Here is a 26064-nt window from a genome sequence, read left to right as displayed (position 1 = left end):
TCTCACTTATATGCGGAATCTAAAGAAAAGAATAAGTGAATGAACTAATCAGAAACAGTTTTGGAGACAAAGAGGAAAAACTGGGGGTTGCTAGATGGGCGGGAGGGTGGGGGTAAGGGGGAAGGTGAGGGGATTAGAAAACAGTCAGTAACCACAATATGGCCACCTGGTTTTGAAAATTAATCTGGGGAACGTAATCAATAATGTTGTAAAGTTTTTGTAAGGTATCCGATGGACACGTGTCCCATTTGGGAGACCATCTCAGGGAAGATGTAGATGCCTGATCACTACACTGTACACCTGAAGCTGAATAATAATGAATGCCAACTATAATATTATATATATATATATGTATATATATGTATGTATACACTTGCAAGAGGCGGAGTACAGCATTGGGAGTGGAGACAGTGGAAATGGGATGGCTCGGTGTGATGTCAGAGAGATACTGGATGGGGGGAGGGGGGTTCACAGTGTGAGAGATATAAATGATAAACGTCTAAGTTTTACTTTGTCTTGTGCACCTGAAACTAATAAAAAAAATAATAAATAAATAAAGATAAAGGTACCCACCAAACAAAAATCTAGAGCTGAGACACATAACATAAAAAAAAAGAAACAGGAAAAAAATCATAGAACACCACTAAACTAAAATAGCACACAGAAACACAAGGGAAAAAAAAACAATGGAGATATGGAGCAACCAGAAAACAAAGATACAATGGCTGTAGTAAGTCCTCCTATTTCAGTAATCACCCTAAATGTAAATGTACTGAACTCACGCATTAAAAGGAACAGAGTATAGGGACGGATTAAAAAACAAGACCCAACTATTTGTTGCCTGCAGGAGACCCATCTCAACCACAAGGCCAAACATTCGCTCAAAGTGAAGGGGTGGAAGATGATATTCCAAGCAAATGGCATCCAGAGAAAATCAGGTGTAGCAGGGCTTATGTCAAACAAAATAGATTTCAAGTTAAAAAAGGCAATAAGAGGCAAATATGGGCATTTCGTAATAATAAAGGGGACAATTAATCAAGAAGATATAACACTTATTAATTTATCTGCACCCAACCTTGGAGCAGCCAAAATGTATAAAATAATTACTAACAGACATAAAGGGAGAAAGTGACAAAAATAAAATTACAGTAGGGGATTCAATACCCCATTGACAGCTATGGATAGATCATCCAAACAGAAAGTCAATAAGGAAACATTGGCCTCAAATGACACATTAGATGAAATGCACATAATTAATATTTACAGAGTTTACATCCCCAAATGACAAAATATACATTTTTGTCAAGTGCATATCCTTTATTCTAAAGGATAAACTATTTGCTGGTGCACAAAACTAGCTTCAATAAATTGAAGAAGATCGTAATCATACCAAGCATATTTTCTAAACCACAATGGTATGAAACTGCAACATAACTACAAGAAAGCTAAAAAAACCCACAAATATGTGGAGATTAAAACAACATGCTACTGAAAAACTATGAAGTCAAAGAAGAAATAAAAGAAAACCAACCAAAAGATAGACAAATGAAAATGACAATACGACAGGTCAAAATTTTGAAGATGCAGCAAAAGTGGTATTAACAGGGATTTGTATAGCATTGCAGGCTTACCTCAAGAAACAAGAAAAATTTCAAACAATCTAACATTTCAGGTCAAAGAACTGGGGAAAGAAGAACAAATGAAGTCGAAAGTCAGTAGAAGAAAGGAAATAATAAAAATTAGAGCATAATTAAACAGAATAGAGAACAAAAAGACAACAGAAAAAATAAATCAAACAAAGAGCTGGTTCTTTGAAAAGATAAAATTGACAAACCTCTTGCTAGACTCACTAAAGAAAAAAAACAGAAAAGACTCAAATAAAATCAGAAATTTGATTTTATGGACACCACAGAAATATAAAGGACTATTCCTAAAGAATATTATGAAAGGCTATATGCCACCAAATTCTGTAACTTAGAAGAAATAGATAAATTTTTAGAAATACATAACCTTGTTAGAAGAATTGGAAAACCTAAATAGACTGATGAACAGTAAGAAAATTGAAATGGCAACCAAAAGCGTCCTCCAAAGCAAAAGTCCGGGACCAGATGGCTTCACTGGTGAATTCTACCAAACATTCAAAGATGATTTAATACCTATGCTTCTCAAACTCTTCCAAAAACTGAAGAAGAGGGAATACTTCCTAACTCATCCTATGAGGCCAAAATTACCCTGATACCAAAACCAGGCACGGATAACAAAAAGAAAAGAAAATTAGAGGCCAATATCTCTGATGAACATAGATCCAAAAATCCTCAACAAAACACTAGCAAATTGAATACTGTTGTACATCATGATCAAGTTTGGTTCATTCCAGGGATGCAAGGATGGTTCAATATATTCAAACTGATCAATGAGATACACCAAATCAAAAAATAAAAGACAAAAGTCATGTGATCATATCAATAGATGGAGCATTTGACAAGCTACAACATCAATTTATGAGTAAAAAAAAAACACTGCAGGAAAAATGGTTAAAGAAGGAAAGTGCCTCAATATAATAAAGTCCATATATGAAAAACCCTCAGCTAATATCATAATCAATGGTAAAAACTGAAAGCTTTTCCTCTAAGATCAGGAACAAGAGTAGGATGCTGCCTTTCACCACTATTATTCAACATAATACTGAGAGTTCTAGTCACAGCAATCAGGCAAGAGAAAAAAACAAAAGGCATCCGAACTGAGAATGAAGAAGTGAAACTGTCACTATTTGCAGATAACATGATTCTATATATATAGAAAACTCCAAAGATTCTACCAAAAGACTATTAGAAACAATAAACAAATAAGTAAAGTTGCAGGATGCAAAATCAATGTACAAAAATCCATTGCATTCCTATATACTACAATGAATATTAGAAAAAGATATGAAGAAAACAATCCCATTTGCAATTGCAACAGAAAGGATAAAATGCCTAGGAATGAACAAAGAAAATAAAGGACCTATACACTAAAAACTACAAGACACTGAAAGAAATTGACACAAATGGAAAGCTATTCTATGTTTATGGGTTGAAAGAATCAAGATACTTAAAATGCCCATTTACCTAAAGCAATATACAGATTTAATGCAATCCCCATCAAAACCCAATAGCACTTTTAAGAAAATAGATCAAAAAATCCTCCAATTTGTATGGAACGAAAAAAGACCCCAAATAGCCAAAGCAAAGAAAAAAGAACAAAGCCAGAGGTATTACACTCCCTGACTTCAAATTATACTACAAAACTATAATAATCAAAACAGTATGGTATTGGCAGAAAAAGACACACAGACCAATGGAACAGAATTGAGAGCCCAGAAATAAACCCACACACATATGGGCAACTAATTTTCCACAAAGAAGCCATAAACATACAATAGAGAAAAGACAGCCTCTTCAATAAATGGTGTTGGAAAAATTGGAAAGTCATATGTAAAACAAAGAAACTAAACTGCTATCTGGCACCATACACAAAATTTAAGTCAAAATGGATTAAAGACTTGAACATAAGAACTGAAACAAAAAATACATAGAAGAAAACATAGGCATTATAGGAATTAAACTTATGGACATTGGTCTCAAAGGGGTTTTTAAGAACTTGACCCCAAAGTCAAGGGAAGTAATAGCAAAAATAAATGAATGGGACTATACCAAACTAAAAAGTTTCTGCACAGAAAGAGAAACTATCAAGAAAAGCAAAAGGCAACCAACCAAATGGGAAAAGATATTTGCAAATCATACCTCTGAAAACGGGCTAATATCCAAAATATATAAAGCACTCAAACAACTCAACAACAAGAAAACCCAAACAATCCAACTTAAAAAATGGACAGAGTACCTGAACAGACACTTCTTCCAAGAAAACAAATAAATGGTGAAGACAAACAGATACGTGAAAAGATGCTGAATTTCATTAGCAATAAAGGAAATGCAAATCAAAACTATGATGAGATACCATCTCACACCTGGTACAGTGATTATTAACGTAAGACAAAAAACAACAAGTGTTGGAGAGGATGTGGAAAGAAGTCAAATCCTCACACACTGTTGACAGGAATGTAAATTGGGGTAGCCTCTATGAGAATAGTATAGAGGTTCCTTACAAAATTAAGAATAGAGCTACCATATGACCCAGCAATCCCTCTTCTGGGTATCTGCTCAAAAATTTGAAAACACTTATTTGTAAAGATATATGTACCCCTATGTTCACTGTAGCACAATAGCCAGGACATGCAAACAACCTAAGCGTCCTTCCACGGATGATTGGATACAGATGTGGTACATATATACAACAGAATACTACTAAGCCTAAAACCAAAAACAAACAAACAAAAAAACTAAAAAAGAAGATGAAATACTGCCATTTGTGACAACATGGATGGATCTTGAGAGTACTGTGTTAAGTGAAGTAAATCATATGGAAAAGGACAAGAACCATATAATTTCACTCATATGTGGGATATAAAACAGAAAACAACAAACAAAACGAACTCATGCATGACAGAGACAACAGTGTGGTGGTTACCAGAGGGTAAGCAGGGAGGGGGGTGGTAGAAGAGGGTAAGAGGGATCCAATATATGGTGATGGAAGGAGACTAGATCTTGGTGGTGAGCACACAATGCAATATGCATATGATGTGTTACAGAATTGTACACCTGAAACTTATATATTATTAAACCAACGACATCAAAATAAACTTAATTAAAACAATGGAAGTGCTTGATAGGTTTCTCTAGGCATAGCTGAGTACACTCTGGAGAAGAGAATGAAAATACTTTATCAAATTAACTTGAATCCAAATTTAGAAACCTGCCATTGCTACGTTTAGTTTTACACATACAGGTAAACATACTAATATATGCAAACACAGAGCAGCCTCTGCCAAAACCTCTCAGTTAGGGTTATGCTCCTATAATGAAATCCTGGCACTAAGGTTAGGGATTGGATTTATAGACATAAAAGATCCCGTTTATGCCCTTAGGGAGGATAAGGCCACAGTCACAGCCTGGGCCGTGCAGAGGAGAGGGAGAGACAAGAAAATAAACATTGAAATAGGTGATAAGTGATCGGATACAGGAAAACACAAGAGGGAGGGAAGGAGGGAAAGTGCTCAATAACAGCTTCCAGGGGGAGGACCCAACCGAGCCAAATTATAACGACTGAATAAGAACGATCAAGATGAAGACAGCGTACGGACAATGCAGACACAGGGCATAACATGCAAAACAGGCACAAAAGCAAACCGCGGAATGGGCAGAAATGAAAAGTAAAAGATTACTGTGGCATCAGTGTGCAGGACTTTTGGGGAAGACAGATAGTGGAATTGGGAATTAAAGTCACATATTACATCCTGAGCTATGGAAGATACAGAGAAAAAAGAAGGAAATGATTCCTACATTCAGAGACAGGAAAGAGTCTTGACTGTTCACCAGATTTCTGGCTTGAGCATCTCATGTCCCAATCACTGTTCCTCGAGGCCATGTACAGTGGACTCTGGCGTGCTGTCCACAGCCCCCTCCTCAGAAGAAGGGCCCACATCTCCCCAGGGTCGGAGTGTAATGACTGACAGCTTGCCGCCAAGTGCCCCCCGGCTGAAGAAAGCCATCTTGTTTACGGAGATGTTCCCTTCCTGGAAGCAGCCTGATCCGATGACTGGTGGATGCAGGGGTATAAGGCCAAGACCCCTCCCTCCAATTAGGGCTAACCCTGCAGGGTCATCCTAGCTTCAGAGCTCCCTGTGGGATCAGCCTAAGGGCAATTCTCCTCCTGCCCAATCTTGCCAACTTCACTCCCCAACAGGTACCGATCCTGAGAGCACTTCCAATGCATGTCCACACAAATGTCCACCACAGAAAACTAGATCTGTGACACAGCACAAGTTGTTTCTTGCTTTCTATGTTTGTTTTTGCAAGGAGATGGATGGGAAGAGGTGAAGAAGAATAATGACCATAATCACATAAACCTTATATACCTACTACGTATCAGATACTATTCTAATATTTTCCTTAATTTTCAGCTCTCGAATTCTGCCTTTCACACACATGTGCAAACACAATAAAATGAAAAATAAAGAATGCTTATAGAAATTTTTGAGAGGGCTTTGAGATGCCTTGGAGAATCTGATTAAAACTGTGAACATTTGCAGTTAAAAAAAAATGCTATGTCACAACTCATAAACCCTAAAATGTTCTTACAAATTAGCTAAATACTAAATAGAAGTGAAGCTTTCTGGAAAGTATGTAACATCCAATTTAATAATCATATAACATTACTTCCTTATTATGATTTTTATCACAATATAGAAACCCTAACACTGACAATTTCTCTTTGTCTTTTAACTTACTATATATATTTAAATAAAGGTTTTGAATCATTAAAAATAGGTACTAAAAAAAAGGATTCTTGAGACGCAATTTAAAATTTCACCCCATATACTGAATTCCTCAGTGCAGATTAATACCAACATTTGGATTTAAGCTTTTAGGGAACATCAACAACTAAGTGAACCTGGAATGGGGGAAAGGAGAAGAGAAAAGAATAGAAGAGAAAAGGAAAGAAGGTGGGGGATAGAGGACAGATGACAATATATGGGTAAAATCTGCTTAGAGATATGGAAAAAAGTATTGCCAAATCTTAGCTCTATGGTTTACTTACTAATTATAATTGTGCCTAATATAAATGCAAGCAAGTTCAAAATCACTATGCCCTATGATCTTTATGGAAATGGTGAAAATATAGTTATTTTCAAAGACCTTACTAAGAAAAAGAAATGTATTGTATCAGATATACTATTGGAAACAGAAGCAAAACTTAACATCTGTCACATAAAGGTTTATTCCCAGGACTAGAGGAGCATGTGTACACGTACACATGTACACATGTACACACGTATACACACAGGTACATATATGTACACACATGTATGTACATACCGTGTTGCCCCGAAAATAAGACCTAGCTGGGTCATCAGCTCTAATGCATCTTTTGGAGCAAAAATTAATATAAGACCCGGTCTTATTTTACTTATTTACTATAGTAAAACAAGACCGGGTCTTATATAACATAGTATAAGACCCGGTCTTAAATAATATAATATAAGACCGGGTCTTTTATTAATTTTTGCTCCAAAAGACGCATTAGAGCTGATGATCCAGCTAGGTCTTATTTTCGGGGAAACACGGTATATGTACATATATACATATATAAAATACGTTTTAAATGATATATATAAATTTTGTAATAGAAACTTTGTCTAACAAGAAATATATTGTAAATTGATGGTAAACTCTACCAAGAAGTCTGAATGGCTTAAAGCTAAGTAGACTAAGAATCCGAAACACTTGCCTTATGAAGTAAGGTCAGTTGCTTGCCTTATGAAGTAAGGTCAGTTGTTTAATTTTTCTAAATATTTTAAATTTGTGTCTCCAAAAGAAGTGGGGGGAGCCTCTGGGAGAATACTCCATAAAACTGATCATGAAATAGAACTAAGCTAGGAGAATATTAATTTTTTATATAATCTATAATATCTATAGGTAGACAGGCTGAATTGTATTGTGTCATAAGTGACAGTACCATGTGTTACTGAATGAAATTCCTCTATAGATATCAGTAATTTCTCATGTAATGAATAATAAAATAATTATAGAAAACTATGTAACTTATATAAATTGAATAGTAAATTTTCTTATAAGACTCGTTTTCTATTTCAATGAAAGTAAACTTTACTAAGTTTAGCTAACAATGGTATGTTATTTGACTTTCAATGGTTTTTTGGAACCATCATGAATATTAAATTAATGTTCAAATGACCATATATCATCAGCCTATAAAAAAAGGGAGGGTACACACAGAAATTTGTGATAAAGCCAAAAATACAACCACATCCTCCTGACACCAATTCTAATGCTCAGCTTCCCATCTTTTCCTAAATGCAGTTCTAAGACTAACCAAGAACAATGTACACATTTTCAACTACAACACTAAGAAAGGCAAGCTAAGTGCAGCAATCAAAGGACTGTTCTCATAAATCAGAAGAGATGGCCCTGGAGATGAAACAGACACAAAAGCTGCTCTTAAAAGCAGTTACTGTTCATAAAGTAACAGACAGACTGAATACCATCATCTATTGGTAAGTCCCCTGCCCTAAGAAAATCACTGTACTTTTAGGTAGTTCAGATTTATATGAACATTGAGTAGGGAGTCATTGAGATTTATCTTTGCCATATAATCTTTTTGACAGTTTTACTTTTAAGTCTTTCAAACTGCCCATTTTGAAAGATTTCTTCATTAAAAGGACTTTCCGTTTGTCAATGGCCTTTGGGATATGACATCAAAACTACAAGTAACAAAGGATATTGGATTTTATCAAAATTAAAAACTCTTGTCCATCAAAGGACATTATGGAAGAAAAAAAGTGTTAAGACATCCTAGAGAATGGGAGAAAATACTTGCACATTGTTATAGATGGAATGTTTGTGTTTCCTCAAAATTCCTATGTTGAAATCCTTGTCCCAATGTGTAGATATTAGGAGGTGGCCCTTTGGAGAGTGATTAGTGCCCTTATAAAAACAGTCTGGCACTACTGCAATAAGTTAAACATAGATTACCTTATACTCCAGCAATTCTATTTTTAGGTGTATACCCAAAAGAATTGAAAAGCAGGTACTCAAATACTTGTATATGAATATTCAAACCAGCCCTACTAAAATATATAGCTAAAAGGTAGAAACAACTTAATATCCACGAACAGATGAATGGATAAACAAAACATGGTATAGGCATACACTGGAATATTATTCAGTCATAAAAAGGAATGAAGCACTAATACATTCTACAACATGGATGAATCTGTAAAACACGCTACATGAAGGAAGTCAGCACAATAGGTCACATATGATACGATTCTATTTATACAAAATATCTAAGAAAGGCAAATCCACAGAGACTATGGTTACCAGGACCTAGGGAGTGGTTGCTGAATGTGTACAGAATTTTCTATTAGCATAATGAGTGTTTAGAACTTGACAGAGGTGGTGGTTTCAAAACACTGGGAATGTACTAAATGCACTGAAATGTATGCTTTAAAATTGTTCATTTTACATTATGTGAATTTTTCACCTCAATTTAAAAAAAAAGTAACCAGGTCTTTTGAAACCATGTTACCACCTATAATCTACACTTTGTGGGTTATTCTCATCTTTATTTCACATTATTTGCCAGTGTTTAAATAATGCATTAAACATATTCCTAAATTTAGGTACATAAAAATCATTATTCACCTCACAGTAATGGCTTTTCCTGAAAGAAACCAAAAAGAATTTCAAATGACTTTAAAGTGAAAAAAGAAAAATAAGAAAGTAAAGAAAAATACTGCAGAGAAGCAGACCAATGCAGTGAAAGGAAATTGAGCTTCAGGGCCAGACGAGGTATGAATCCTGGCTTTATATGTTAGCTCTGCTGTTTCAGCAGACTCATCTTTTACAAACCTCAACTTTCTCATCTGAAACACAGGGGTAACATTGTGACAACAATCAAATGAGATACAGTTTAAGAAAGAAAAACTACTGAGTAGAAGCATTCATAGATTACAACAAAAGATGTTAACCACTATGGCATACAGATATTACAATGAAGCTTTTATGTTGGTCTGTGGGCAAGTTATTATTGTTTATTGATTAGGCTCTGTGAAAATTAAAGATGTGCCATATGTGATTTAGTTAGTAAAAATACAACATTCCTACTAAAAAAGGACACAGAACACTGTTATGGGGAAGCAAAAAACAAAAACAAAAAACTGCAATGTGAAATTTCGTATCTCTTTACAACAGAAAAAAAAATCTCCTTAGAGGAAAGTATTTAAGATAATTCATAGATTTTTATTATCAATAATTTGAGTGCATATTCTTAACATTTCTGTATCTCAAAATACTAATATTTCATCGTAAAATTGCAGGGTTTTTACAGCACAAGCTGAAAGCAAAATGAAAACTAAAAACGAAAACAAGATATCTAAATTAGGCAGGAACTATTAATAGATATCTTAACTGAAAAAAACTAACAAACCACTGAAAGGATTATTACCCTCATGGAAATTTAAAAAAAAAGAAAAATGTTAATGAAAGTAAATTGAGATTAAAACACACACCAATATTTGAGGGAGAAAAGGGAAGGTGCCAATAAAAAAATTGGCCAATATAGCTTGTAGACATATTATTTATCCATTGGTCACATGCTATACACTGTTGAGAGATCATTTTCCAGGGGTCTCAAGTTTCTGAACATTTTTTAACCAGAGAAAACAACAGTCTTTGCTCCACTTTTTCAAGGATGTTTATGTAATGAACAGTCTTAGAAGATACAGTGCTTTCCACTTTCCACTGAAAGTGTAGAAATGCTTATTGTCTATTTGAAAAGATTCAGATTCCCTATACTCAAGAGTTTCTCTCCTCCAGCATAACTCCCTGCACACGTGGGTCATACGTGGCCTTTTTCATGTTGCTCTGTAGGAACTGGGGCTTAGAGAATGAATGCAAGAAAATGCTGATATACTATAGTATTTCTGGAATCTTTAAACCCTCTGCCGGAATCCATGAAATTGTGGCAGCTAAGTTCTTAACTTGAAAGTAGGATAAAATCTCAGCCCCTTCACAGTTCTTAACATGTATCAGAAACTATGGTAGGTGCTGGGAGGACAGAGGGATAGAAGTTTAAAATCTCACACACAAAAATCTCAATCATCTATTACTACTGCTATTACCACCTATCCATTTGACACATGACAATTTAAACTTCATATATATATAACATGAAATTGAAACTTTAATCAAGTAATGCATGTATGTGGAAGGGAAAAATTATTTTAAGTATACAGTATGGCTAATAATTAATATCAACAGCTTTCACATCACATTTTTTCCTTGGTCTGCTCCCAAGAGGCAATTACTTTTAACCATTTCCATTTTTGGCTATATTAATTCTAAATTACATGTTGATACATTGAGTTATTTATTAACTTAATCTATTGAATTCTGCTATGTAAAGCAAATATGTGGCTCATTTTGCTACGTCCTACCTGTCCTCTTTTTTTCTATTTACAGGATTTACACCTGATTCTTCTTTGCATTCCCCAATAGTACTTTGGGCACTGTCTTGCCCAGAATACTTGAAAAACTAGAAGATGTGAATGAACTAAACTCAGTCTAAACTCTGGACACAGCAGAAGCAGTAGAGTTTTCTAGAGCAATTAGTTTCTTCAAGTAAAAATAATTGCTTAAAGATATACAATGATTTAGATGTTCCAGCTCTAAATTATATACTGTTCTTCTTAAATTAAGATAGCAGAAGTTCCTCTTGAACTCCTTCAAAATCCAAATCAACTCAAAAGCACACGATAGACAGTCATCTTTGCGATGTCATGAAATTTTTATAAAAAGCGTATTTATTAGAAGATGTGCTCTTAAATATTTGGTTTTACATTTGAGCATTTAAAAAATCTAAATTGTTTATAAGACAACGTATTTTGACAAACTATTAGACCTAATGAACTATCATCAGAAGTGCAGATTAACACAGCAACAACTGAAGCTTATCAGAACACTTAGCCAGTACATACCACATTATCTTCTGCTCTAACCTACATGCAGCATAGAAAACAATTTCCCAAAATGAAATAAGATGTCATTAATTTTTAGCTTCATTAATAAGCTCCAATGCATTCCTCTATTTAAAAAAAATACACGTGTAATGTCTTCAACTGAGACAGTAAAATAAATGGAGAGAAAAAAAAGGTTTCCAGCTTCCTTTATTACCAAGAAAAAATTAAAATGCAGCCTAGCAGATGGAAGAACCAGAATTTCCAAGGACCAGAAAAGTCAAGGCTTTAGCTTAATTCACCCAGAAGATAGGATGTCTGGTGTGAGATCTGACAAGTATACACAGTGTCGCTGCAAGAACATTAAATGAAACTGAGAGGAACTGTCTGACGCCTCATTACTGAGGATGCAGAACAGTATCTGACCTACCTGGTTTATCCCTCCGGGAGAGATCTTGTATGACTGCAACTTCTGCTTCAGCAGCTCTGGATCACTGTGACGGAATGGGCACCCTGACAACAAAAAACAAGCCAGCACACCAACAAGGTTATTTTCTCAGGACTTAGTACTATGCCACACTCGAGAGACTGTCTAAGCTCCCCTTAATTGTCTAACAGCTTATTAATAAAAAAGTTAATTGCCCATGGGTGCAACTGCTTTCCTCTCTTTATCTAAATGACGACTTAGCTGCACGGTTATCAGGGTACTACAGGCTCAAGAGTTACATAAAACATTACAGCATTTTCAGGCTAAGATGCCCATTCACTAGGAAGAGGAAACAGTTTTAATTGTGCTACTTGCTAACAAGCAAAGACAATCACAAAGCAGTCATAAAACACTTTATCTAAAAACTTAATACAATCTCACATATACTTTTTCTAGTTTAAAAAAATACATAAAAGGCATACAAGGAAGATAGTGTAAACAAAAATAAAAATGTGCAAACTAATAAATATAAAAATCACACATCATTTTCACATGTAAATTCTATGCCTATTTCCCATAAAGTAGAATCGATATAAATTTAGATGAATCACGGATGGGGATGAAATGGGCAAATAAGAAAGCGCTTCAAAGAAAAACAATTTATAGTAGATACATGTCACTTGTATATTATTTCATGAGAAAAACAAAAGATGGATTACTAAAAATATTTGCATAAATAAGAACTGAAAGGAAATGAAATGTAAAAGCTGTATTAGGCCAAAATCTAAAAAAATTTAGATATTTTAATAAGAAACAATGACATAAAATACCTATTTTATACTTTAATACAAGAAGCCAGATTATTTTTTCAGTCATACAAATGATAAATCTATAAGTAATTAGAAATAATTGTGCATTTTTAATGAAATCAATAAGACATTGGTAGGGGCAAAAATAATGGAAAAGAGCCTCCAGGCCAAATAAATATGTTTACCAAAAATTTTAACTATGAATAAAAACATTGATGGTAATAACATGGGATACCTGCAAATTATAAAATTTGCAGTATTCATAGTATACAATTTACTGATTAAAATTGTAATAATTTTTAGTACAAGGAAATATCTTGAGAAGCTGTGTAGCATAGTTAAGAGCTATACTGCCTGAGTTTGAACCTCAGTTTAACAGTTGCTAGCTGGGAGACCTTAGGCAAATTTTGCATCTTGTTGACTCAGCTTCAGTTTGTGTCCAGGGAGGGAAATAATCACTCATTGAGCTCTTGTGAGAATGGAATATGAAGCTCTCACATGCTCCTGGAAGACACTAAGCACTCAGTGTGTGTTAGCTGTCATTATAATCCTCAAAAAGTCTTAATAAATAAAATTGTAAAGGATCACAATGAGAAAGAGATGAGGCTGCACATGGAATTCTGGATTAAGCCCAGAAGTATTAAAGGACACACAAAGAGACTGAGTTACCCAAATAATATTAATATTTGAAATAATGCCTAAACCTGTAAGAAAGGGCAAAGCCAGGAAGAAACTGAAGATTGACAAAGTACTAAGTATCACACATACAAAAAAAGTCTTTTAAAGCTATGCTCAGCAGTAAGAGGAAAACAAAAGAAACAGTCTACTACTTAAGAAGCTGGTGTTATTTTAGCAGATGATGGAAAGAAAGCAGCACTCAGCAACTCCTACTTTGTTTGTATCTTCCACATCAAACAGAATGATCTTTAAAATTGGAAAGGGTTGAATCAACAAGATAACTGAAGAAGAGAATTTATAAACAGCTAATACTGATTTCAGCTAAGTGTTCGACAAAGCTTCCCAATACACATTTGTGGAAGACATGGAAAAACATAGTCTGGAATATAGTTATACCTACATAGATTCATAAGTGGTTGAACAACCCTTTCAGGCCATGCTGCTTAATGAAATGTCAACCTAGGAGACTATTTAGTGCTGCAAATAACACAAAAATAAAAGGATAGAGACTTCTGATTTCCAGTCCAGTGTGTAAGGAGCTTAGAAGTTCCCACTCCATCCAAATAAATAAAAAGCAGAACTGAAAAATGAGCAATATTCTTGGATGCACCCAAGAAGTGAGGTTACAAGGCAATTCACTGCCCCCCAAATTGAAGAGAGAGGCAGATACAGAGGATCCTAACTTAGCAGAAAAGAAATCTCTGCAGGAACTGGTGCTGGGGTAGGAAAACCAGGGCAAATTGCTGGAGTCTTAGTGTGGGCAATTCTAAGAGTTAAAAACTCCCAAGAAGACCCAATTATAGGGAGACCCCGCACTTCTGTAAGTTTAACCTCCAGAATCTCTACCCAATCCTCACAGTGAATAACAAAGAGAAATCCATACATGCTTCTGGCAGAAGGAGGGAAAAAGGATCATTTTTAAATGCTCCAGAGCAACTGTTCTTAAGAAGGCCTGACGCAACCATAAAGAAGAAAGAAATCTTACCATTTGCAACAACATGAATGGACCTAGAGAACATTATGTTAATGTTAAGTGAAATAAGTCAGACAGAGAAAGATAAGTACCATATGATCTCACTTATAAGCGGAATCTAAAGAAAAGAATAAGTGAATGAACTAATCAGAAACAGTTTTGGAGACAAAGAGGAAAAACTGAGGGTTGCTAGATGGGCGGGGGGTGGGGGTAAAGGGGAAGGTGAGGGGATTAGAAAACAATCAGTAACCACGAGATGGCCACGGGGTTTTGAAAATTAATCTGGGGAACGTAATTTAGTGGTTACCAGAAGGTAAGGGGGTTGGGGGGTGGGAGATGAGGGTAAGGGGGATCAAACATATGATGGAAGGAGAACTGACTCTGGGTGGTGAACACACAATGTAATTTATAGATGATGTGATACAGAATTGTACACCTGAAATCTATGTAATTTTACTAACAATTGTCACCCCAATAAATTTAAAAAATAATAATAATAATAAAAAGAAGAAGGCGTGAGCTTGGGAGGCACTATTTTACCAGACTAAACTGGTGGGGTTTATCAGAAACTAACCCACTTGGGGAAAGGAAATATCCCACTCTCGCCTCCTCTACCCGTCCTGTCCTACCTAAGGAGCAGGAGGGAGATGACTGAGAATCACTATTGAAGTTCATAGCCCAAGGCCACAGGCTCACAACAAGTCTGAGACTTAATCATAGGACTACAGATCACCTCCCTCCACCTCACCTTACAGCCACATAACTAAAGGCTCATATACAGGAGTTCTTTTCACCCGGTATGTCATAGCTGTTTTTTAACAAATAATTACAAGGCATAGGAAAAGGCAAAAAATATTGCTTGAGGAGACTGAACAAGCACCAGAACTAGAGTTAGATATGACAGGGATGTTGGAGTTATCAGACCAGGAATTGAAAATAACTATGATGAATATGCTAAGGGCTCTAATGGAAAAGGTGGACAACATGCAAGAACAGATATGTAATATAAGCAGAGAGATGAATATTCTAAAAGTGAAACAAAAATGCTAAAGATCAAAAGCACCGTAACAGAAATGATGAATGCCTTTATGGGCTTATTAGTAAATATGGCTGAGGAAAGACTCTCTGAATTTGAGGATATGCCAATAGAAACTTGAAAAAATGAAAAAGAGGAAAGACTGAAGAAAACAAAACAAAACAAAACCAAGAAGAGAAAATCCAAGAACTGTAGAACAACTATGAAAAGTGTAACATGTGAATAATGGAAAAACCAGAAGAAGAAAGAGAGAGGAATAGAAGCAATATTTGAAGCGATACTGACAGAGAATTTCCCTAAAATTAACGTCAGACACCAAAACATAGACAGACCCAGGAAGCTCAGAGAACACCAAGAAGAATAAATGCCACACACACACAAAAAATGCACCTAGGTATATCATATCCATATGTCATAAAGTCAAAAATAAAGAAAAAAAATCTTGAAAGAAGCCCAAGATAATAAATACCTTTACAGAGGAGCAAAGATAACAATTGTATCTAACTTATTCTCAGAAACTATGAAAGCAAGAAGAGAGTGGGGTGAAATAATTAAAGTGTTCAGAGAAAAAAACCTTCCAAACCTAGATTTCTGTACCCTGCTAAATTGTCCTTTGAGAGGAGAAATAAAGACTTTTTCAGACAAGCAAACATTGAGGTAATTTACTGCCTCAATAGCCTCAATGCAGTAAACCTGCATTGCAAGTAATGTTAAAAGAAGTTCTTCAAAGAGGAAAATGATATAGGATAGAAACAGATCGAACTAAAGAAAGGCACAGCAGAGAATAAGGAGAGGTAAAATAAAAGCTTTTGTTTTTCTTATTCTTAATTGATCAGTTTATTCAAAATATTACGAACAATGTATTCAATTATGTATCTATGTGTGTATATATTTATGTATAAATGAAAAGAATGACAAAATGATACAGGGAATTAAAATTTCATTATTATAAGGTACTTGCACTACCCATGATATAGTATAGCGTGATTTGAAAGGGGACTTGGATTAGTAAGAAATGTGTAGTGAAAACTCTTAAAATAAAACCACTTTAAAAAAGTAACAAAATGAAGTATAATGGAATGCTAAGAAAGAAAAAAAAGAGAATCATATCAAATGCTCATTCAAAACCACAAAAGTCATAAAAAGTGTGGAGGACAAAAAATAAGGGCAAAAAAATATAGAACAGTAACAAATATGGCAGATATTAATCCAATTATATCAATAATTACTTTAAACATCAATGGTCTAAATATACCAATTAAAAAGAGATTGTCAGAGTGAATTGAAAAACAAGACCCAACTATATATTGTGTAGAAAAAAGCTACTTTAAATGTAAGGAAACATATAGATTAACAGTAAAGTGATGGAGAAAGATATACTTTGTTAATATAAATCAAAAGAAAGCAGAAGATATATTGGTTTCAGACATAGCAGGTTTCAGAGCAAGGAAATTAATCTAGGATATTGCAAAATGATAAAGGGATGACTACTCCAAGGAGACATAACAGTCCTTAATATACATGCACCTAACAACAGAGCATCAAAATACACAAGGTAAAAACTTTTAGAACTGCAAGGAGATTTAGATGAATCCACCATAAGAGACTTCAACACCTCTCTATCAGAAATGGACAGATCCAGAAGGCAGGAAATCAGCAACTATTAATAGAGTTGAACACAACTGTACCACTAACCAATCAACTGGATATACTTGGTATCTATAAAACAGCTACAGCCAACAATAGCTGATTACACATTCTTCTCAGCTCACACATAACAAACCTCTCTTGTGCACGATGTCAACAGTGGGAAAGGTTGTGCAAGTGTGGGGGAAGCGAGTATATGGGAACTCTGTAAGTTCTGCTCAATTTTGATATGAATGTAAAACTGCTCTTAAAAAATATTTATTAATCTTCTTTAAAAGAATAAATAAATGTGCCTAATAAATAATATGAGGTCACTGAGTGTTTGCTAAGTATAATATTTTTTAACTGATGGTTTAAATTAAAAACAAAATAAAACAAACAGAATGGACTGGAATAAATAAGATACAATTCAACAGGAATAAGAAACATAAAAATGCTGCATTTAAGCTAATAAAAATCAACCACTTGAGTGACAAAAGCTAGGACCTAGAAATGGACAGAAGAATCCTGGGAGTTTTACTTGGCTAAGCTAAAGTAAGTTAACCTAACTGATGTGCCTGCTAAGAAAAGCTATAGGCTTTCTCAACAGAAGTATCTGGTCAGTGCTTCTCAAAGTTAAGAAAACATAATCATCCAGAGAACTTGCAAATACATCTGATTTTATATAACTCAGGGTGGGGTTTAAGAATCTGCATTTCTAAAAGGTACGTGAAGTGACTGACACAAGTGATAAAACTACTTGCTGTGGATACCACTAGGACTGGCCACCTTTTCATCTATTAAATATGAATGTAGCGGTATTTTCTAATGTTCTGGACACAAACAGTATCTTTCCTAAAATTCTGTTTGTGATTATTTGATCTTTAACAGCCTAAAAGCATGTGCTAATTTTTAAGAGTTTCATTTAAGATGCCAAAACCTAAAGTTTTGACATATACTGAAGTAAGCTTCGTAATCTAGAAAATTTACTAATATGGACTATTAAATAATTCTCTGACATACCAGACAAATGAGGAGCTTGCCAGGGTATGCTCAGAGAACTATTTATAAAAAGCTGTTGAACTCAGAAATCTACAGAAAATGGTTTAACACAGATTACTTTTAAACCTACAACTCAGCAAATTGATTGGTGTTTGATACCACATTTTAAATTCCTCACTTAGTCTGTGTTTGTTAATCTGATGATAGTAATGAGAATAAAACACACTTTTCCTCAGCAGTCTTTTGAAAATTAATGGATGTCCTAAAATTTGAGGTATTCCATTTCAAAATGTTTTGAAGAGCTTGTATCAGTCTTGTAAACACTTGCAGAACATGAGAAAAGACAGACAACAGGAAGTGAAGGAGGAAATTGAGAACTAAAGAGCCTGGTCCAGCAAAACAGAAGCACGACAGAATGAATTTCTTCTGTCTGACCCAGTTCAGTAATAAGACAAATCAGTAGAAGAGTAAGGGAGCTCTGGCTTGACAATGATGACTGACATAAGCTACAAACTAGTTCCCGTCAGTAATGCAAAAAGCCATTCCACTGTTTCAGTGTCTCCTCCAGAGCTCTTGCATTCCCGTACTTCACAAACATTCCAAGTGGAAGCACTTACCATGATAATCCCCTTGGCTTGGTGGATTGGTTAGAATAATCTTCAGGCAACTGAACGGTGTATAATCTGTCCTCTTCCCTTCCTTCCCGAAGCTGTGACGGATATTGTAAGAGTAGCCTTTATCGAACTGATTGGAGGAAAAAGAAACAGACAAAGTAAGCCAATGCTGTACTAATGGTGTCAGCAGTGCCAGCTAGAATCACAGACTGCAAAGTGATATTTTCTAAAATCAATTCAGTATTTATGGGCAGATGTTTCAGCATTTATGGGCAGATGTACATTCATTTTATATATATATATATATATATATATATATATATATATATATATATATATATATTTATCACTTGGGTCCTTTATGATGCAAATAATTTTTTAAGGTGCAAAACTTAGAGGAAAAAATGTCTTAGGTAGAAACAGTTAATGTTTGTGTTTAAAACAGTTGATGTTTGTGTTTAGTTTAAGGATGAGGATAATCCTTTCCTGAGTAGAATAATTAATTTGCCCATTTCTTGGTATGATTCCAAATTTTACACTAGCTGTAAATCAGTTGAGCCTCCTCTGTATTCCCCTTATCCTGGTTTTCCCAGAATTCCTGCATCCTACTCACTCTCCTTAGGAAATGCCTCTTCACATAATTAACCCCTTCCTCTGGATTTTCACCACACAAAGCAAGTAGTCAGCAAATGCTTGATGAATTGCCTCCTACCTGGAACTCCTGACCCCACGTTTATAGAACAAGCTCATGGGATAGAAAGGACTTCAAAGTGGGTGCGATAGGAATTAAAAAAACAAACTGTGTAATGGAACTAAGCTGTCCAATACTTAAAGGAAAGTAGGAAAGAGAATCAGAATAAGAGATGGGAAAATACTGTGGTTTTTTGGGGTGAAATTATTAAATTTGATATCATAATTTATACATAGTGAAATGCGCAGAACTCAAGTCTACAGTTTGACTGTTTCTGACAAATCACTGCACTGTGTAACCTGTACCCCTATCAAGAGATACAACATTTCCATCAACCCCCAGAGTTCCCCTGTTCCTCTTCTCAGACAACATTCTTTCCCTTCCCCCATTTCCAGAAGCCACAACTGATCTGATTTTGGTCAGTGTAGTTTTAGTTATTCTACAATTTTATATAAATGTAATCATACAGTATCAAGTATTTTGTGCCTGAGTTCATGGCTTTTTATGTTTCTGACATTTATCATATGCCATTACATTAACAGTAGTTGTCCCTTTTATTGCTGAGTAGTGCTCCATTGTATGAATGTATCAGTTTATCTAGTCTGCTACTGATGGGCACCTGGGCTTTCCCAGTTGTGGTCTGTTATCAGTAAAGCTGCATGAATATTCTAATAGGTGACTTTTGTGGACTTATATTTTCATTTCTCCTGGATAATTACATAGGAGTGGAATTGTTGGAATTGCCAACTCTTTTCCAGAGTGGCTGTATTATTTTATACACCAACCAGCAATGCCTGAGAGTTCTACATTCTCCCCAAAGTGTGACATTGCTTCTAGTTAAAAATGCCTTTCTAGGAAGGGGGTAGTGGCATATCCTTTTGCATTTCCCTGATGACTAAAACGGTTGAGCACCTTTTTCATGTTTCTTTCTTGGCTAGTGACATGCCTTATTTTGTGAAGTGTCTATTCAACTCTTTTGCCCATTTAAAAAACTGAATTGCCTTCTTTTGATTATTCCATTCTTTTGATTATTCCATTGTAAGAATTCTTTATATATTCTGGATACAAGCCCTTTGTCAAATACAAGTATAACCTTGGAGATATAGTAGGTTCAGTTCCAGACCACCGAAATAAAGCAAGTACTGCAATAAAGCAACTTGCAATCTTTTTGCTGGTGGAGAGTCTTGCCCTCAGTTTAGGGGAGGAAAAAAAAAAAGCAACATCTGTGAAGCTCAAGAAAGTGAAGTGCAATAAAACGAGGTATGCTTGCACAGGTGTTACAAACATTTTCTCACAGTTTGTGGCTTGTTTATGTTCTTGATGTTATCTTCTGATAAGATGAGCAGATGTTTTCATTTTTGATGAACCCCTATTTATCAGCTCTTTTATGGTCCTCTCTAAGCTATGTTTCAAACATACTCTCTTATGTTGTCCTTTAGAAGGTGTTCTGTTTTAGCTTTTAAGTCTAGATGTTGATTCATCTCAAGTTAATTTTTGTGTTTGGTGTGAGTTTTTTTTCTATAGTGGAGGCAAAATCTTTTCCCCTCTACCCACCTAGGTTCAATTGCTGGGGCCCATAAATCTAAATAATAAAAGACAGACTGACATGAAAAAAACAAGTTTGATTACATATGTGCGTAAGCACATGCATGGGAGTTTTACAAAGAAGTGAGACTCAAGGAGGTAGCCAGATGATTGAGGGCCCAGACACATCTTTATAAATGCATATTTTCTTTATTTAAAAGGGAAATCTATACTTTATTTTTAGGCACTTAGGGGAGGTAAAGAGGTTTTCCTGAATTTGCTAGTTCTCAACTTCCTGTAGCTCAAAACAATCCTTAGTCCCAAGTGGCGTATTTTAGGATGGCGTATCCTGGTACCCTTCATCCCCATGTGGATAAACACTTTTCCAACACCATTTGTTGACACTTTCCCTTCCTAACTAAGTCCTTTGGTACCCTTGCCAAATTTGACCATAAACGTGCGGATCTATTTTTGGACGCTGTATACCACTGATCTATATCTATCTATCCATCCATTCATCCATCCATCCATCCATCCATCCTTTGTCCAGTGTCACACTGTCTTCATTACAAAATCTTTAGAGTTAAGCGTCAAATTCAGATAATGTAAGTCCTCCTGCCTGTTCTTTTCCAATATTACTTTGGGTATTCTATATCCATGCATTTCCACATAAATTTTAGAATCAGCTTATCAATTTCTATTTTAAAAAGACTGCTGGAATTTTCAACTATCAGTAGCTTATGGCTTCCTAACTACCTATCTACAACCAGCAAAACAGAAATCCACAACCAGGAAAACAAAAGGCATTTCAACTAGAAGAAAGCTTTCCAAAAAAGAAGACAAACTTTAAAATTATCGTTAAATTTCAGTGGTGAGAACAAGAATGTTAAAAGTTCTAGCACACATCTTTTATGAACAACTTCTGTTTGTTAGTCATAAACTACAATCAATCTTTTTGTGCAAACTTTTAGGTATGAACAGAATTTAATTAGATACAAGATTTATATGTTCATCAGAAAATACTCAAAGAACTTTCTGGTCAGTAATTCTGTTAAAGTAATGGATAGTTACTCTCTCTAAAGGAAGAAAAGCTAAATCAGTATTTTTCACCTCTCTTCATTCCAATTTATTTACCGTGTGTGCGTGCGTGTGTGTGTGTGTGTGTGTGTGTGTGTATACAAAAGCTTTCAGACTATCTGCATATTTATCAAATAGTCTTCTCTAGTTTTCAGACTGGCTAACTATTGAAATATTATACAGAAAGTACATTTGCTGTTAGGTGTTCTTTTAGAGAATACATTCTAAGTGTCCATGTCCACAACTCAAAGGAACATCTCTAAGTATTTACATAGGAATTAAGTGAAGAACACACTTTTCCATCTTGGCTTCCCTAGGCCTCTTCATCCAGTGATGGGAAATGCAGAAAATAAATACTGATCTAAAGGTGGGTGAGTGGCAGTTTGCGACCTCCCAAATTAGTCCTGACATCCCAGCTGTGGTGCTGGCAACACACCAATCTTCATTTCTGCCAAAGACAGCAGCAAATTATTTTCAGGGGCACTATGTTACCAATGGAACTCAAGAAAAATGATAAAGCAGGCACATCTGTTTGTTTTTCTCTTGTAAATCTGTCTTTTGTCAGTCTAATTTACAGGACCCCAGCTGGAGAATTTAAGATGAGCAGAAGAAAAAGGGTTTTTCCTCCCCTACTGTTTCATCCAAGAAAATAGGACATATGTTCTCCATTTTTACACCCTAACCCCTTTCTCTGTAGTCATGGAGAACATTTTCAGTTCTAGACCCCAGAGAAAGCAGATTTTCTTTTTCTTGAATTTCCCCTGAGAAAGGGTCAAGCTAAAATTTTATAATTTTGATAGACTACTTTGTTAGAAAATGAAATGGCAAAACCCACAGAAAAGTACTAAATGGAATGATCCTATGTAATCTGATGATGTAGTTGATTGAGCAGACCACTTTCAGTGAAGCCAACAGATCAAAAGAAATACCAGCTGTGTATCAAAATCCTGCCATAATCGTCAGAGGAAACTAAAAGAGCCCTCTGCTCAGGAATGCAGGTGGTATGTGGGCTAGTAGGTTTGTGAGTCTTTTTCACTTTGTACTATACAAGATTGTACCCAAATAGACTCACAAAACAAGATTTGAGGGTCATCTGTGATCTATATCATTCTAATTGTATCTATTCAGTCAGATATTACGTAAGAACATCATTTATAAATTCCTAATGGGGAATTTAGTACAAATGCACTACTCTGTATTGTTTATTGTTATTAACAATAAAAAATAAAGTACTATTCAGTGATGTTTCAATACTAATAGCTTACATTTGTATAGATCATTAGCAGTTACAAAATAATAATTCTTAGATCCTTTACTGGAAGGTACAAGAATTAGGCATCCCTATTTTATAAACGAGCAAACTAAGGTTTCAAGAGATAGAGTGAACAGTTACTCCAATTACTTAGGAATAAAGTAATTCCAGTGGAAAAGCTGGAATTACAATCCTAGTCTTCTACTTTCTAGAAAATGGTACAAAATGATAAATGGAGAAAATGAATAAAAAACTATGATAACTGTCAGTCATTCATGGCAAACATTCAACGACAGGCTGCTTCCCTCCTGTCACTCAGTTGCTTCAGGACATGTGAAAGTCACACTAAACCACAGGAAAACAAAATTTTTCTGATTCTAGTGAAAACCAGAGATAAGTCTCTATTCTCAAAAGGAACGGTAGGTCTAACAAGCCACTCACTTATTAATTATTTGGTTTCAAATTTACCGTAATTTTAGAATAAAAAAAAAAAACGGCAAACTTGAAGTTAAATATCTGAATGAAAAAATGCTAAGTAGTGCTTCAGCATGCTTTCAAGTTACCAGGCACACTTGGTATTCCTCCTCCTGTAATACTCTACAGTTGGGGCCATCATAAGGAACTGGAGTGCAAAATCAGAGAAAGGGGAATATGAAAAACAGATAGGAAAGAATGCAGAATACACCATCGCTTATTGAACTGGCAACTCTATCTGGAGCTTTAGCAAATTTAGCTTCCTTATCAGAATCAGAATTTGAGCTTTAACAGGCTTTAGACATCATCTAGTGTGCAGCTATTATGATGTAGAAAAGCAAGGAACAGAGGGTCTAACCCTAAATTGCAGAGTGAGTTGGGAAAAGAACCCTAGTCCCTGCGTTGCCTATTTCAATCACCTCTCATTCACTTCTGTAAACCCCATGCCAAACACAAAGTCCAGAAAACTGCAGCTGCCACTAAATGTTTACTAGGGCGAACAGAATCTTTTTTGTACTGTAAATTCATTGGCTCATCTCTACCAGAGGACTGAAAGCTAATCTTACATGTATTACTCTGTTAACTTTCCGTGACAAGACGATTAGCAAATTCCTACCACTAAACACTGTAACTTAACATATTACTTAAATAGAGGCCTCAACAATTCAACCTGGAGGTAATGGGCTGGGGGGTTGCGTAATTTTAATTGGCTATCAGTTCAGCCAGTGTGCCTGATACTAAGAAAAGGAGAGATTAATGATGGAACTTTCAGCATTGTTTTAGAAGTGTACTTTATTCACTGATAAATACCACTGACATAAAAGTGGATGACAATTTATTAAGATTCTAAGTATAATTTGCCCAAAGTTGAAGACAGAAACCACAGACAACCCTCATTCACAAAAGTAAAAGTATTTATTGAATCACATACTTATAGCCTAAAGGACAATTTAGTAACTCATAACAGGCGGTCAACTTAGTCACTATCTCACTGGTAGGAAAAAAAGCCAACATAAAACAAATATCACCAGAAAAACCACAGGAGTTGGCTGACATGTAGACGTTCTAGTCTAAGATGAGTTGGCTCAGCTTGAATAAATTGATCTTTCCACTCACTGGAAACAAGGGGAGGAAAACGAAAACATCATCCAAGCCTGCAGTCAAAGACTGCACAGAAATTCACTGATGAGGACTTCTAATCTCCAAGGAAAAGGCTCCCTTCTTCACAGATGTAAGAATTGATTTTTACCAACAGTTCGAAGTAAAAAATTAAATGTAAATTTATTTAACTTCTGCAAGCTTACTTTAACACTATTTTCTTATTTTCCCAGATTGCTTTTTGTAATTTTTTTGTTTGCTTTTCTAGATTGCCTTACCTAGCAACTTTAATCCACAGCAAGTGTTTTCTAGAACTAACTTTCTATTATGATAGAATTTTATAGATTTAACTTGAGTGTTAAAAAGATATTTCAAGATAGTACTAACAACCTAGTGTGTGTATGTGTGTAACATATATAATATGGAATAAGTCTAAGGTTTTGAAGATTCCAGGATGATTACAAAAATATAATTCCCTAATCCTACAAATGTTAAGAAATATCTAAATATTTTTATTATAAATATTTACATATATAGGTATATTTCAATTATATGTTTCTAGGTGCATAAAAGTTCATAATTAGCAAATATGTTCTTGGTGTAATACACCTTGTATAAATATGTATTTATCCCGTTCAACACTTTTCCCCTTGTACTGCATTTTGTGTGACATTAATACTGTCACTCCAGTTTTCTTTTTGATTACAGTTGCTGGTATTCCTCTCCCCACCTTGACTGCTAATCTTTCAGTGTCAGAATGTCTTGAATAAATAGTGACCACCCTGTAGTGGTTACTCATGGCATATTAAAATGTATATTTTTCTATCAATGCCAAAAATGAATCAGACTCTACAAAAAAGACAAGATCTTTAGCACACTTTACTTCCATCAAAATTATAAACTTTGCTCCAAAATAACTCTAAAAATGACCTGCTAAACAGATAAGTGATTTTCCCAAAGTCACCACAATATAATGAGATATTTCACTTATTAGATTACACATCATCTTCTAGTCCTTTAAGTTTGGCTACAGTACAGATCACCCCAAGAAAAACTTACATTAGATTTTAAAAGCTAGCAATACATGATAGAAGGAATATATCATCCTCCAAAATGACAATGGCATGAAACAAAGTTTCATGTTATAGTGA

The 26064-nt window shown here is 35.0% G+C and overlaps 1 protein-coding gene across 1 annotated transcript in view; it reads right to left on the bottom strand.

Annotated features, from left to right (window-relative positions):
• PRIM2 (DNA primase subunit 2) overlaps positions 1-26064 on the bottom strand; it is a 191365-nt gene that overhangs the window by 29149 nt on the left and 136152 nt on the right. The window contains exons 11-12 of the mRNA XM_033102426.1: positions 18801-18927; positions 12063-12145 (exon numbers count right to left, since the gene is read on the bottom strand). Coding sequence (XP_032958317.1) covers positions 12063-12145; positions 18801-18927 — 210 coding nt within the window. The remainder of the gene's footprint in view (positions 1-12062; positions 12146-18800; positions 18928-26064) is intronic.

This window comes from Rhinolophus ferrumequinum, chromosome 3 (genome assembly GCF_004115265.2).
Source record: "Rhinolophus ferrumequinum isolate MPI-CBG mRhiFer1 chromosome 3, mRhiFer1_v1.p, whole genome shotgun sequence".
Lineage (NCBI taxonomy): Eukaryota > Metazoa > Chordata > Mammalia > Chiroptera > Rhinolophidae > Rhinolophus > Rhinolophus ferrumequinum.
This window is presented reverse-complemented; position numbering and strand designations above follow the sequence as displayed.